Genomic DNA, 15,681 nt, shown 5'->3' with positions numbered 1-15,681 from the left:
ACAAAATTAAAGATCAAGGAGGGGATCATTTTGAATAAAAAGTCTTCAAAAATGTGAAAATAGAATCACTGTTTCTTCCCCTCTCCATGCTTTTTGGTGAAACATGGCAAAAATTTTTTTAAACATGGAATTTATAATGGAAATGTCAGATGACTGTATATGGAATTATCCGGATGACAAGTACTCAAACAGCAGATCTCAACTGGGGTGATTCCATCGCTCGGGGCATTTCTGGCAGTGTCTGGAGATTTTTTTTTTCTTTAAAATTTTTGGATTTTAATCACTAGGGTGCTACTGCTGACATCTAGTGGGTAGAGGCCAGGAATGTTGCTAAACATCCTACAAGGAATGCACAGGACAGTTTCCCTCACAACAAAGAATTATCCAAACGTAAGCACTTCTGAGTTTCAGAAATCCTGCTCTAAGAGAAAATGTCTAATGCTGTCTTTCACAACTGACTACAGGACTTACGGATTCACCTTTTAAGTTGTGCATGTGCTACTTATATACCTAGCACATGCAGCTCTGGTTTCCTTTAGAGTGATAATTTGTCTGTGAATGTTCTGTTTACTTCCACATGTTTAATATGATTTCTTGTGACCAAAAATGTATACAAAAAATGTTAGTAGATTTTCTAGGCACTCTGTTTACTTATATAGTTTTATATATAAAGAGATGTACTTTAAAAGATAAGAAACACACCAACAAATCATGACACTTTCAATTATATATAGTTTGCTAATAAATGATTACAAATTAGTCAAAGATCTTCTAAATACTTTTGTATATTTAATATTTTAAATATAAATGGTTTTGGTACTTTTTAGTAGTCAGAATCTCAGGTGAAAATTAGTTTCATTTTAAAAATAAAACTATACACAAATCCCTTTTTACTGTGCTCATGGTCAAAACTTTCATTTTAACACTGATACTTCATGATGTGGGAGAAAAATAATAGGATTTTGTATTGGATTGGAAATATAAGTTTGGTTTTTTATAACATCCTATTTCCAACCACTCTGGCCTGAAGAACACAACTCTTAATTCCTTTGGGTTAATGTTAAAACAAACAAGCAAGACAACCCCTAAAACAAAGAAATGAAAAACAACCCCCAAATTACATATACTCATCTATTTGTTTCCTCTCACCAGTATATCTTTTTAAACACCTTACACTGTTCTGTACCTTCCTCCCCCAGTGGCTTCCAGCTTAGGTGTCTTGTTCCTTTTCTTTTTCTAACCAATTTTAGTCGACATATTTCTTTTTCACGAGCTTAAATAGTATTATGAAAAAAATCAGTAGGGCACTATTATTGCTTTTATTAATAAAGATAATCATTTAAGACAATTTACATAGTGATACTTATCTACATTAGTCTTTTTAATTTTTTTTCTTTTGTTTCTAATTTCACTTCTCAGGATAGTGGTGGTTAACAATTGAGGTTTTTTTGTTTTTTTTTCTGAATTAAATTTATTGCGGCAACATTGGTTAATAAAATTACATAGGTTTCAAGGGTACAATTCAATAATACGTCATCTGTATACTGCATTGTGTGTTGATGTTAGCTGAATATACGTCCAAGTTCCAGGTCTACCACTTGCTAGCTCTTTTGACTCTGGGAAAATGACTTGCCTTTTTCTAAGTCTCTCTTTCCAGATCATTACATGAGGAAATATAATAGTATCTACTTAAGTGTTTTGTAAAGGATAAATGAGATAATGTCGTGATGTCTTTAGCAAAACTATTCACATAGTAAGTGCTAGTAAACATTAGTTACTATGAGTATTCTTAACAGTAATAAAATAAGCATATTAGGGAACATTTACTATGATTATTATTAAAGACAAACCTGGGATGAGAAAGCCATAAGAAAGGATAAGTTAAATTCTTTCTGGATTTTTATTGTTTGTTTTTTGGCAAAGGATAATACATTTCTAGTTTAAGTAAAAACTTAGTTCTTTATTTGTAAAAATAATGCAAAGTTTTGTGTTCTTGATATCAAATTCAAGGCATAAAATTGAGACATGAAATTAAAATAGGCACTAATTAAGAGTAACTAGAAGGTAGACTATTTTGATTAAAAAAATATTTTACAAAACCCAGAAATAAAATAACTATGATAACAGTGTCTATTGTTAATTTACTCAAGATTAGAAGAATCTTTATTTTGGTGACTAAATAAAAATATTTATAAGAGTCATATCAATGGTGTTATTACATGTAAGTAGTACATATACAAAGATCAGAATAATACAAACTAGTACTCTTTAGTTAGTATTTACTATGTATAAATGTTGTGTTCAGCCTTCTATGTACGTTATCTTAATCTTTCTTAAATCCTATCAGTTAGAAATGCTTTTTTTAATAGTGATTTTACAGGGGGAGGGAACTGATTAGTACCAGTTTATTTGCTTTAAGTAATACAGCAACTGGGGAGTAAATGGATAATTGGTACAATAAATATTGCCTTTTAGCTTTGAAATAAATTAACCATATCTGTGTAACTTTTCTCTTTCAAGAAATAAATTTAATTTCTTTAACCATATTTTATTCTTTAATTTATAATCAATCAATATACCATAGTGATCTAAGCTCAACTTAATATTTTAGTTAATAACTCATTTCATTCATGTTGAGATTTTATTTTTCTGTGTTAGAAATTTCTATGATTCTCCCATTCAAAGGCTTTTTGAATTTAAAGTTTTAAATTTTAATTAGTTATATAATCTTTATCTAAAAGCAGTTCAAAATTAAAACCCTTTCTCTTGCTTTATTTACATTTCCCATTTGTTCTGTTGTCTTGCTTTCCATTGTATTTTGATTTGAGAATTGGCATAGGATTTTGAATTGGCATAGGTTTATTCAGGCTTTTTCCTGAATAAACTAAAGAGGGAATCTCTCTGGAGGTGTACGACAGCAACCTATCCACACTGACAGGAAAGGTCAACTGAAATAAAAATAATGGAGGTTTGATTTCAATATAATTTAGAGTGTTTTTCACAAACAAAAGTAGAAAGCAAATAATTCTGTATTATTTCAATTCATTACCCCACAGAAATTCTCCTGGTTTTATGAAAACAATGGGTAATCACATACTGACCTTGGACTCATCTAATCCAAGCTTCTTTAAAGATTTTCTGACATAATCCAGAAAGGAAGAGGATTTAGAATAAATTTTACCAACATGCCGATCACTGCAAAACAAAATTGAATCACAAAATATTTTTAAATTCCTTCTGTGTATATGGCAAGAGATCTGGATGTGATAAAAATGTAGTAATATTTTTGTGAACACTTTAAATTTATACGTCATAAAGTATTTGAGATTTGCTGTTGAGAAATCCTTCAACACACAGCAGTGGAAGACTATTATGAAAACAATACTATGAGAAAGAAGTTTTAAATTTATAGTATTAAAAAGCTTCATTTTAAAAGTGTACTATGAGTCTTTCAAGTTTCCATTGTGCTACAAAACACATTTTAATTTTACTAGCTCATCATTACAGTGCACATTTTATTGCAACACCTGCTAATAGTGGTGAGAATTCAACAGCTATGCAAAGAAAACTTCAATGCTAGCCACTGATGAACACCATAATGCTGAGTTGGGTCTGACTTGATCTCATTTATGCCCTGCAGATTTGCATTATAGTCTAAACGAAATATTACGAGACGGTTTTACATTTAAATAATGCATAGCTAGACTATCACATCTCACAATTCTGGTTGCAATTTAGGTATAATGTAAAAATCAAGGAAATAAAAAAACTCACCACCTTCAAATACCAAAAACAATGAATAAAAGCTCATTTACTCTTGGCAGCATAAATATTAACTCCTGTGATTAATTAAACATAAAGTTCTATCACTTTTTCCATTGAAATATACCTTAAATATATAACTTCAGCTCCATTTCTAGATAACCACCTCAATTCCACTTATTATTAGCTCATGTCCTAATTATTATAGCTACTTCCTAATTAAGACTGAGGTCTGTCCCCTTCATTCCTCCCTATAGTATCATGCTATTTTCTTAGAGGATCGTTTTAATTTATCAATTCTCTACTTAAAAACTGCTTTGAAATAATAGTCAATTGAATAAGTATAGGTTTCAAGAAGCAGAAATTATATTTTTTACGTTTTTGTGTAATCTCAGATCCTGCACATACTTATGTATCTTATGTATAATAGACATCATATAACAGATATGTACCTCTTGTAAGTCACAGATTAACTGTGTGGCCAGAAAAAGATGTCATTTAATATTAATTTCCTGCTCATCTTAAAAATGTTTTTAAGGTGTTTTACAGAAACAAAAACATCTAGTTAGACTGTAAGAGAAAAATGCATTAACACCGTGAGTAGATCTACTTATTAATCAAGCAGACAAAAGTATAGGCAAACTTAACTATACAAATAAACAAGTGTAATTTAAAATATAGAGGGAGTCACTGAGCGAGAACAGCTAATATTTTTTTCATGTTTACTATGTGCCAGAGACTCTTAAGTCTTTGCTGCATTTACTTATTTAATCCTTACAACAACCTCATGTGGTAGGTCAATTATCCCCATTTTAAAGACAGTGAAATCAAAGCACAGAAGAGGTTAAATAAACTGTCCCCAGTTTGAATCCAGGAAGTCTGACTTCAGAATCTGGGCTGTTAACTACTACTGAATATTATCTCCAGCATAGTACTTCAATAGGATTCATAATTTATATTGTTAAACTATAGATGAAGAATGCCTACCTCTGTTACAGGCAAACAGAAGTAGGCAGATTTCACAACATCCTATAAGAGTGTGTGTATATAATTCTCACAGAAAAGCTATGCAGGCCCTCCGCTGTACTCTAGGACAAGGAGTTTAGTGCTTTAGTGCAACTATGTGATACTAAATTCTAATAATTAAAAAAAATATATATATGAGGTATAGACATGTGATAGGATGGTATTTTCTTTCTTTTCAAATCATTTGTCCTAGACTTACTACTTAAACTTATCAGTTAGGACCAGTCAGAAGTATTTGGCTTTTTTCCAAATGACACTCAGTAAATGATGGTTATTTTCTGTTATTGTGCTAGGGACAGAATCATCCACAGTTTATAAGAAATCTTTCACAGTTTATAAAGGAGGATGGATGAACAAATGTTATAAGCCATGCGACAAGTACATGATGGTGAGTAGAGGACAGCACAGAATAGGGAGTGCTTTAAGTACTTCATAGAGGAGGAACTGCATGCATTTCAAAATGTCTGTTTCCAACAGTACTGTGGATAGCAATATTAATAAATACTAAAATACTAAAATTAAGCTAACACATAACATTTAGAAATAGGTTACAACAATTTGTTTTTATTTTTATTTAACAATTTGTTTTTAAACTGTGCTCCTTAAGGACTCCAAAGAGGTACTTCAAAAGTTTACAATCTTCCATAAAATATGAAAGCATAATTGTGTAAAAAATAAGTTCTTTCCAAAAATTTGTTGAATTTATGTGACTCTTTTGTACGACTGTACTTGAAAACAGAGTGCTACAGCTAAGAGTCTGAAAAAAAAACCCAGTTTTATTACCTTCTTAGATATGAGAGAAGAGGGAAGTTACCAAAAACCATTTTGGTTTTAAAAAAAATATATTTTACAAAAAAAAAAAAAAAATGCCAGTTTAAGTATTACCAAAGCAACATATGATTAAGTATAATAAATCAGACTTTTAGAACTTTTGGAGGTCAAAGGTTACTTTTGCAGGACACGGCACCAATCTCTAAAGTCTGGGTGTCTTCAAATCATCTTTGTTAATAATATCTGCAAAGAGAGGTTATGATGCAGAATGCAATCTGCTCTTGTGCAGCTGCAAGAAAAGGAGAATATTTCATTCATCAGCCTTTAGAAGGGCCTACAGCTTTAAGAATAAATACTAAAATTCTGTTAATGAAGAAACAAAAGAAAAAAGAGGCAGGCCCAAGAAGAATCTTAAAACTTACTATATGGAAAGCGCAAGAGCAGAATATGGGGCAATTCCATTTTTAATTTTTAATCAGTGCCAATTCCATTTCTCTTATATAATACCACAGATTTAGAGTCTGCCTTTGAAAATTATGTATCACGACATTACAGATTCATTGTAATCTTAATTTTTGCTGAAGTGTATGAAGATAAATAGAAAGCCTTCTGTCCGCTAATTAGTTAATATAATCAACATCATTAATATAATTGTTTTCTGACAGAAAATGCCTAAGGTCAGGGATCTTAGGATGCCAACTCCTTCTGCCTCCTCTTATGTATATTCAACTTCTCTTTATTCGTTGAGTCTTTACTCTTATATAAAAATGCTCAAATCTGCCTGAAAAAGCAAGTAAATAATCCAAAATAAAACCTCCCTCAAATCTCATACCCTAAAACTATCTAGTATATTGTGGATGTCACATGCTCAAAGGATAGAGTTGAATCCTACATGAAGTCAATAACATGCATTTGGTATGTCATTAAAAATATTGTAAAATCTTTTATATATGTATTTATACTGTATACAGGCAAACAATACGTACCTGAACATTTTACACGTTTCAATTACTGCAATGGCTTATAATATCGAAAACCATGCACACAGTAGTTTGTAGGAAATGTAAGTAATTTTCAAGAGTAAATTTTACTATGATTCTCCTCTATGTTGTGACTGTATATTATGAATTTTCTATATGAATTCTCTTACTCATTAGATGATGAGTCCCTTAGTTATTTGGCAAAGAAAGCACAAGCATCGTGATAAACAATGTGTGGCCATTGCTGTGATAAGACTAATGCACTGCTTCCAAACACTGTTTACTTCTCTCCTGAGAAAGAGTAACAGTACTGTTTCTATAGTACCATTAGGAGTCAAAAGATCTAAATTCCACCTTCTGTGAACAAATCACCTCTCAGAGCTTTAATTTCATCAATGAGAAAATGGAGGTGAAATGAAGGTAAAATCTAATTCATTGAACAATGGAAAGATGTAAATGTTATAATTCATGTGGAAGATAATAGTAAAATTAAAATGCTACAGAAATGTTAAGTAAGGTAGTATTTTGGTAATATCACTGTGTTGGTATTTTTTTAAATTAAGTATCTTGAGTTGTTAAAAGTTTTGGTTTTACTTATTGCTTGTTTAAGAGGTTTCACTCACTGCTTATACAGATATGCAGTGACCACTTACCATGGAATGTAATAGGCTAACTGCAATGATTTAAAAGTGTGATCTTCATATGGCTATGAAAGATCTACAAAGACTTTCAAAGGAGTATACAGTTGAAACGATTTTAAAGAAATCAATTTCCAGATCCTTTACTTTCTTATATATATACTTTCCTAAAGCTCATATGTCTGTGTAGATGCCTGTAGTTTAGATAGTTTTACACAACCTGTTTCTGCTTTAGCTTGACAAAAGAAAGGCACACCTCTCGCCCATATTACTATCCTGCATTGCTATGAGTCAGGGCTTAGAAGATCCTCTGAAGCATCAGAGACAAAATAATCCTTTACTCTTTAGTAAAGGTACTTATAAAGGGTACCTCATCCATCTCTTAGGAAATGTATTCCATTACAGTTTTATACTTCATGCTTAATAATTTAAAATAAAAACTTGTAATTTATGTTGTCTACATGTATAAGTATTTGTGTAACAATAAATCCGAAATAATTAAAAAACACATTTAGAGTCTTACTGGTATAGGAAATTTTGTTGTCAAGTGGATGTGACATAAAAAAGCAAAAGGAGAGCAAACGCCAGTAACCAAAGGGAAAGGATGCTGCACTGTGTTCCTAGTATGGATTAAAGCAGATTGAACTTACTGCATCTGACAGAAAATATTAAATTTTAGAAAATATTCATATTTCAGAAGAATTTTCCATAGTATTTTATAGTTGACTGTCAATATATGTGATGTTAAAGAAAATATCCACGAGGACTTTATTATGTTGTCATTTCATTTGGAGTTGATAGAAAATTAATCATATAAATCACAAATGAGGTCCTAGGAAGAGTGAGAATAATTATTTTCAAGATTTTTCTGTTTTTTTTTAAGAGTATGACCCATAAAAGACTGAATGTTACAAATATTAACTAAATGTGTATATAGTTTTGAGAGAAGATTGTATGAACAAATAAACACTGGTTTCAACAAAGTTAAATAGATTTCTTTTAATAATAATAGCAATCACTCACTATGTTCCAGGGATTGTTTTAAGCGCTTTATGGATATTAAATTATTTTTCAAAACATCTCTTTTTAGTATTTACTCACCTCAATTTACAGAAGGGAAAACCAAGGCAAAAATATGTTAAGTAATGTGTCCAAAATGACAGTGTTACTACCCAGCAAGAACTGTGATTTAAAAACAGGCAGTAGAGCTCCTGTGCTCTTAATTGTTACAGTCAGCTGTCTAGCACCAAACTATTAGTTGTCTTTAAAATATAAATGGGCACTAGGAATCTTAAAGAGAGTGATATTACATCAAGAATTTACTTAAGAAATTCTTCTCTCTCAAAGTATTCTTACAGAATCACTGTTCCTCAGGACAACGATCCAGAGAACACTGTTATAGAATAATCAAAATCTGATTTATCCTCTTTCAAAAGCACTTCTAAAATACTGTGGAGCCAGATTATTGGTTCTACCAGTTGCAGTGAATAAAACAAGACAAACAAAACATCATTTGAGCTGGGGGGATGAACAATGAAACAAATAAATAAAATATGTTGTATATTAGTAAAAAGAGTTGATGAAAAGCTGATGATAGAGGACAGAAAGCAGATAAATGTTAGAGAAGAGTGATGGTGGATGATGGATATCATAGACATGATAATTTTGAGTAAAGAACTAAAGAGAGTGAGCTAGCCATGTGGATATCTGGTGGGGTGTATTCCAGGCAGAGGATATGTCACATGCAAAGGCCCTGAGGTAGAAGTGTTTCTGGCATTTTTAAGGAATTGCAAAAAATCAGTATAGACATAAATGGAAAAATAGTAGAAACAAAATCAGAGTGATAACAAGGAGTCACATTATGTAAGCTTTTATGGGTCATAGTAAAATTAGCTTGATTTCAAAGTGAATAAGAAACCATGGGAAGATTTTAAGCAAAATCTTACTTAAAAATATTAAAAGGACGATCATGGCGATGGTGTAGAGAATAGAATATAAGGGGCAAAGTAGAAGAAGACCAATTATGAGGCTATTACAATGATATCCATGAGAGATGATGGTGACTTGAATGAGGTCAGTGGCCTTAAGGATGATAGAAAGTGGTAGAATTTTAGATATTTAATGGTAGAGAAATTGCTGACAAACTGGATCTAGGCAGTGTGAGAAAGACAGGAGTCAAGGATACCTCCAGGACTTCTAGCCTGAGCAACTGGAAGAACAATACTGTAATTTACTGAACTACAGATTTAGAATTCATCAACATATAGGTGGTATTTAAAGCCATGAGACACCGTGAGATCACTTAGGTAGTAGAGGTATAGATAGAAAAGAGCATTCTGACAATTTAAAAGTTTGAAAGAGGAAGAAGAATGAGCAAAATAAACTGAAAAAAGAGAAAGAGGAAAAAGGTGAGTATCTTGTGAGGGACTTTCTCTAGAATGAGAGTGAAAAGGGTTGCAGTGAGGAATGGTCAAGTCGAGTGAAATAGTGATGGCAGGCCAAGTAAGATAAGGATTGAGAACTGACCATGAGATTCAGCAGCGTGGAGTCATTAGTGTCACTGAAGAGGGTGGTTTGATGGAATGATGGAAGTAAAATCTGACTGGAATTCAAGAGAAAATGGGAGAGAAATTGGCAGCACTTTCAAGGAGTTTTCTGGTAAAGAAAAGAACAGATACAGTATAGAGGTTGGAGGGAAACTGGGGTCAAAAGAGCTTTTTTAGAATCTTTGCTCTTAACCATTATATCATTTCATTTAATAAGACTGAATCCTGGCCATTAGGAGCTCACTAAGTGGTAGAAGAATAGACACAAACAACCAATTGTACTATTAAGTTAAATAAAAGCAGAGAATCACAGATTAAATACTACGGGATAAAAGGGTGAGAAAGAAAAGAATGCTTAGGATTTCACCTGCCAGAGGTCATGGGAGGACAGGGTGGCAGAAATGAAGAGAATATTCCAGGTAGATAAAGGTGCTCCAAGGAAGCATACAAGGTACAAAATGAATTTTATGGGAAATGACTAATCCAGTGTACCAGGACAGTGTGCACGGGGAGCTGCTTGGGGTGCAGAAGAGGAAGAATGGGATGATGAATTAGGCTAGAAAGGACATTAGTGACAGATTAGAGATCACCTTGAATGGCATAATAAGAATATTTTACTTTTTGAGTAAAAAGATGAGAAATTATCAAACATTTTGATGTTAGAAAAGTGACATGCCTGTTGCTGAAAGATAAATGATGGGACTTGAAGAACAGATGAAAAGGGGCCCTCTGTCAGAATAAAGCATGGTCAGCATGCTAAAAAGGAATTACTATTCTTTCATTTAATAAAAGTGAATACACTAGATCTGATTAAAATTCTACTCAAGTGAATCCTACACCACCCACATTCTTTTCTAAAAATACAATTGTAAGAACAGTTTACTTGTAGAACTTTCCAAAGAAGCAACGTTAGTGCAGGAAATTTTAAGAAAATGTGAAATAGATGTAAACTAAATCTATGAAATGAGTACATGCAGGATAGAAAGAACCAAAATTCAGTTTCTCCATCATTACAAAATATTTATAAAACTATTTATTTTGTGTCTTTTAGATGCTAGTAGATAGTGAAAGACTTAAAAGATCAAAACATAAAATTTTGCAAAAAATGGCAATCACTTAAGGGAGCTCCAAACATTTTCAAACTACTGTATTTAAAAGATACAGACTTGCTCATTTGAATCTGGACCACACAATATAGATTAAATAATTAGCTTTAATTTTGTGAGACAGTTATCACAATCTGGTTTTTCACTTTCCTATTTGATTATACAGAATAAAAATAAAAATTAAACTAAGTAATTTAGAATTATAGCCATCAGAAAATTATATATTTCTTGTATAGCTATTTACAGTACTCATTATGAAAGAGAAAGTGAGTTGTGTATATATAATATTTTCCCTGCCTTCTTTCCAGGTGTTTTAAGAGATTTTTTAGCCCATGAAATTCCATCTTTGGCATTTTTTTTTCCCCTTAGAAAATTTCCAGATGAGAACTAAATATAGAATAATTTTCTATAAATTACTGAGTTTTAACATAAGTACAGGACACTAAATCACAATGACAATTAATAGAGTAAAATTGCTACATAGTTAAGACCATGAACAAAGTTTACTTCCAATCTTGGGCTACATAAACAATTGTACTTAAAGAAACTTTCAGAATAATGCTTCAGGTATTCTAAAACAGTATATTATCACTTGAAGACATTTTATTTTAGTTAACAAGAAAAACTAAACAAAACGTGACATAAGTAATTAAGTGATCATATTTTCTGTCTTTAATATTCTTGCCGGCTAGAGAGTCAATCAAGTTAACCTTGATTTATAATGCTAATACAAGGTGCCATGCAACTCAACCCATATTAAAAATATGCCAAAAATTTAAATTAAAAAAGCAGCATGGGATAGAGAAAACACCTGTGGACTATGACCTTAGTCATAACCCTGGTTTTTTCAGATTGTCTGAAACTTCGGACAAGGTTTTGATCACTTTTATCTTAATTTTTTAAATCAGTATGATGAGATGACTGTAATAGGCACTAGGAGTATAATACGTAGCTTAATAATGTGTAGCCTGATAAGAGGTTAAAATTTTACTATTGAACACAAACAAATAAGTATTTATAAAATATGCACAAGGTTTAAAGAATGTCTATAAAATGAACCTTATACCCAACACCAAACTTGAGAATTAGAACATTACCAGTATATTGAAATCTCTACGTACCCCTCATCTTCCCTATCCCATCAATGCTTCGTCATCTTCCCCATAGGAAATTACAGCACTGAATCTTGTTTTTGTTTACCGTTCTGTTTTTCTTGGTTGTTTACTATATATTTATACCCCTAAATAATTATACAATTGTGCTTGTTACTGAATTATATAATTGGAACCATCCTGTAGAAATTTTTCTGTGACTTATATTCAGAACATTTGTCCACACTGATACATGTAGTTGTAATTCATATATTTTTACTGTGACATAGTATTCCACTACAATTTATTTATTCTCCTGTTAGTGAGCTTTTTGCTCCTAGATTTTTGCTCTTATAAACATTGCTGCTATTGATTATTCTTGTATAAGTCTCTAAGGGCACATGTATAAGAGTTTCTCTAGGATATACACTTGGGTGTGGAACTGCTGAGATGAATTATATAGACATTTTCAGCTTTATTAATAATGCTAACTTGTTTTCCATGGGGTTGATTTTTTTTTTCCCACTAGCAATATGGGCAGTTCTAGTTCTTCTACATACTTGCTAACATTTGATATAGTTAAACCTTTAAATTTTTGCTAATCTCATGGTTAAAAAAATAATATTCCTTTGTCATTTTACTTTACACTCCCCTGATTACTTATCAAGATTAAGCATCTTATCCTTAGTTCAGTGGCTATTTGAGAGTCTTTGTGAAGTGACTAATCAAGTGTTTTCACAATTTTTGTTTTACATAGGTTAATTTTTCTCACAGATTTGTAGGAATTCTTTACATATTTTAGATATTAATCTTTTGTCAGTTACAGATCTTATAATTAGTTTCTGCCTGTACTCACTTTTCTTTTCACTCTTGTTATAGTATCTTCAGAAAACAGAAATTCTTAATATTAATGTGGTTGAATTTTTAATTTTTTACTTTAAGACTTGAAAGTTTATATTTAAGTTTAAGAAATTCTTCTATCTCAAGGTTAAAAAGATATTCTTGAATATTATCTTCTGAAAGTATAACAGTATTGCCTTTTATAGTTAAATTTTTAATCTACTATGAATTGATTTTTGTGTTTGTTGTAAAGTAGGAATCAGATTAATATTTTTGTATGTGTTGGGCACAATAATGCTCTATCAAAAATGTCCACATTCTAAGTTTTAGAACCTATGAATATACTATGTTACATGGAAATGAGGAATTAAGGTTTCAGATGAAGTTAAATTTTCTAGTCTGATCTTGAAATAAAGAGAGCATCTGGATTATACAGATCAGCCCATCATAACCTCAAGCACACTTTAAAGTGAAAAGGGAGGCAGAAGAAGTCAGAGTCAGAGCAAGATTTGAAGATGCTACACTGCTGCCTTTGAAGATAGCGGAAGGATCCAAGAGCCAAAATATGTAGGCTGCTTCTAGATGATGTCAAAGGCAAGAAAATGGATTACCCATTTTCCTCCAGAAAACATGCAGCCCCACTGACACCTGATTTTAGCCTAGAGAAATCTGTTTTGGACTCATGATCTCCAGAATGCTAGATAATAAATTTGTATTTTAAGACACTATTTGTAGGAATGTTATAACAGCAAAGGAAATTAACACATTGTATAATTATATAAATAACTACTGTTCTAGCACTACTGAATGACTGCAGCTGCTCTGCAGGCAGCTAGAGGAAGCAGTAATCTAAAATACTTTAATCACAGCTTGAGATGATTCCAAGTGGGGCTTTAGTCCGTTGTAGGACTGTTTTATTTCTAGTTCACCCTCACTCATGCAGTGTAAATCTCCAGGGACCTATCTTAAAGTATGAGTGGTTTACCTGGCCTACAGAATCCTCATCCTAGGCAGGCGATGAACTCTTTTGTCTCACTGTACTGTTATTCTATTGAAAGCTGTGCTTACCCTCTCTGCACACTCTGTCGACTGGCAGTTAGCCGCTTATTCAAGATGCCTCTGGGGGGAAAATACAGCCCTAAAAGTGGGCTTATTTCTTTTGGCTTCTATCTTCTCCTAGATATTGTCCTATAATTTTTAACTTCCTTGATAGGTCTCTGATGTTCTCAAACCAATTAAAAACAAATTTAAATGAACACACACACGTACATGCACACACCTCTAGTGTTTTTAGCTTTTCTCAGAAGGAGGGTTGGTCCTAATTATCTAGTCTGCTGTTATTGAATGTGGGTTTCTACCATTTTCTTTGTTTTTTGCACATGTCATTCTAACTAAACTATGAAATAGTCCTATGTGGACACTATATCCTTATGCATTCAAAAACTAATAGTCTGCGTGTCACACAAAAAAACAACTGCTAGGTAAAAAAAATATAACATGTGCAAGTCTTGGCAACTAATGAGAATGCGTGGTTTGACAATGGGAAAAGAAAAGATTCAAATATGATTTTAAGATTTCTAAAGCTTGATAATGGTCATACCATTCTCAGAAATTACGAAGTCTAGAGTGGGGAAAAAAAGAGGAACAGAATTGGTTGGAAGTTGACTTTGGTTTTTGTATGTGGCTGAATCTGATGTATTTGTGAGGTAGTTAAGTGAAACTGTTCAGATGAAAATGAGAAATGTGGATCTGAACTTCTAAAAAGAGGTGGGAGCCAGATACATGATTCCAGTTATTTGCTAAGTGAAAGAAGAAATATAAAGAAACATGAGCTGACTATAAAACATTAGAGAATGCCTAGACACGCTTAAAGGATGAATAAGAAGAAAAACTCTTAACGAAAATAGACAAGTGTTCAGAGTAGGAAAAAGAAACTTAGAGGAATGCAGCTTAATGGAAGATAATGAGGAAGAGAGTTTGGAGAAAAAACAATTATTAACATGGCCAAAGGTGGGTGAAAGGTCAATGAAGCTCTGGAATGAAAGAAGTCTTAGAACAAATACCATCTATCTTCTGAGTAGTAAAGAAAGGCAGGAATGTGGAAGACTGTAGAGATTTGAATTTTTAACTGAGAAAAAAGGTTTAGGAAAGAATGTAAATGATTTTAAGTGGTCATTAAGAGAACAATAAACAAATTTATGAACAGATTTGAGGTCTTAAAAGAAAGCAGATAGTCAATAGTTGTGTGGACATGATTTGCATAATTCTGTAACTTTTTTCCAACAAGGTTAGCAACTTGGGGTGGGCTCAAGAGAAAGAGCTAGTTTTTAGGAAAACATGAGAATTTCACTCACAGACATTTTGAAGATTGGTAAATATATGGAAAAGAGGATGGATACTGGGATACAGATTTAGGAGTCATCTACATAGAAATGGCCATTGAAACCAATATATGCAGTTACTTACATATCACAAATTCTTTCAGTAAAAATTTGACTTTCTCTTACAAAGAAATAACAGATAATATAAAATAGCTTCTATCTCTGTTAATATGTGTGGATTATTTTTTGAAAACCTGAAAATTACCCTATTTTAATTTGAAGAATAATCCTATTACAACCAGATGGCTACCAAATCCTAAAATTGTAATTAGAAAGAAGATATTCATAAAACTTGCCAGGATTGCAAATGTATGCGAGTACAGGAGTTACTGAACCAATATTATAGAAAAATCTCCTAACCCTTGCCTCTCTGTATAAGCAAGGCATTATTTGGGGAAAATAGAAACAAAAACGAAACATATGCAGAGCTACTATTAAGCTAGTAGAGACCCAAATGGCCAAAATGGTTGTTGATGGTCAATATCTGTTCTAGTAAGTTAAGTGGTCAGGCTGTACTGGTTGTGAAACATTTTAAATATA

The 15,681-nt window shown here is 32.1% G+C and overlaps 1 protein-coding gene across 2 annotated transcripts in view; it reads right to left on the bottom strand.

Annotated features, from left to right (window-relative positions):
- Nucleotides 1-15,681, bottom strand: part of METTL25 (methyltransferase like 25) — a 93,030-nt gene that overhangs the window by 10,417 nt on the left and 66,932 nt on the right. For both annotated transcript variants that reach the window (XM_006923800.3, XM_015598552.2), the window contains exon 9: nucleotides 3,102-3,195. In XM_006923800.3, coding sequence (XP_006923862.2) covers nucleotides 3,102-3,195 — 94 coding nt within the window. The remainder of the gene's footprint in view (nucleotides 1-3,101; nucleotides 3,196-15,681) is intronic.

This window comes from Pteropus alecto, unplaced genomic scaffold, assembly GCF_000325575.1.
Source record: "Pteropus alecto unplaced genomic scaffold, ASM32557v1 scaffold76, whole genome shotgun sequence".
Taxonomy (NCBI): Eukaryota; Metazoa; Chordata; class Mammalia; order Chiroptera; family Pteropodidae; genus Pteropus; species Pteropus alecto.
Note: the sequence above shows the minus strand (reverse complement) of the source record. Positions and strands in the feature narration are given on the sequence as shown.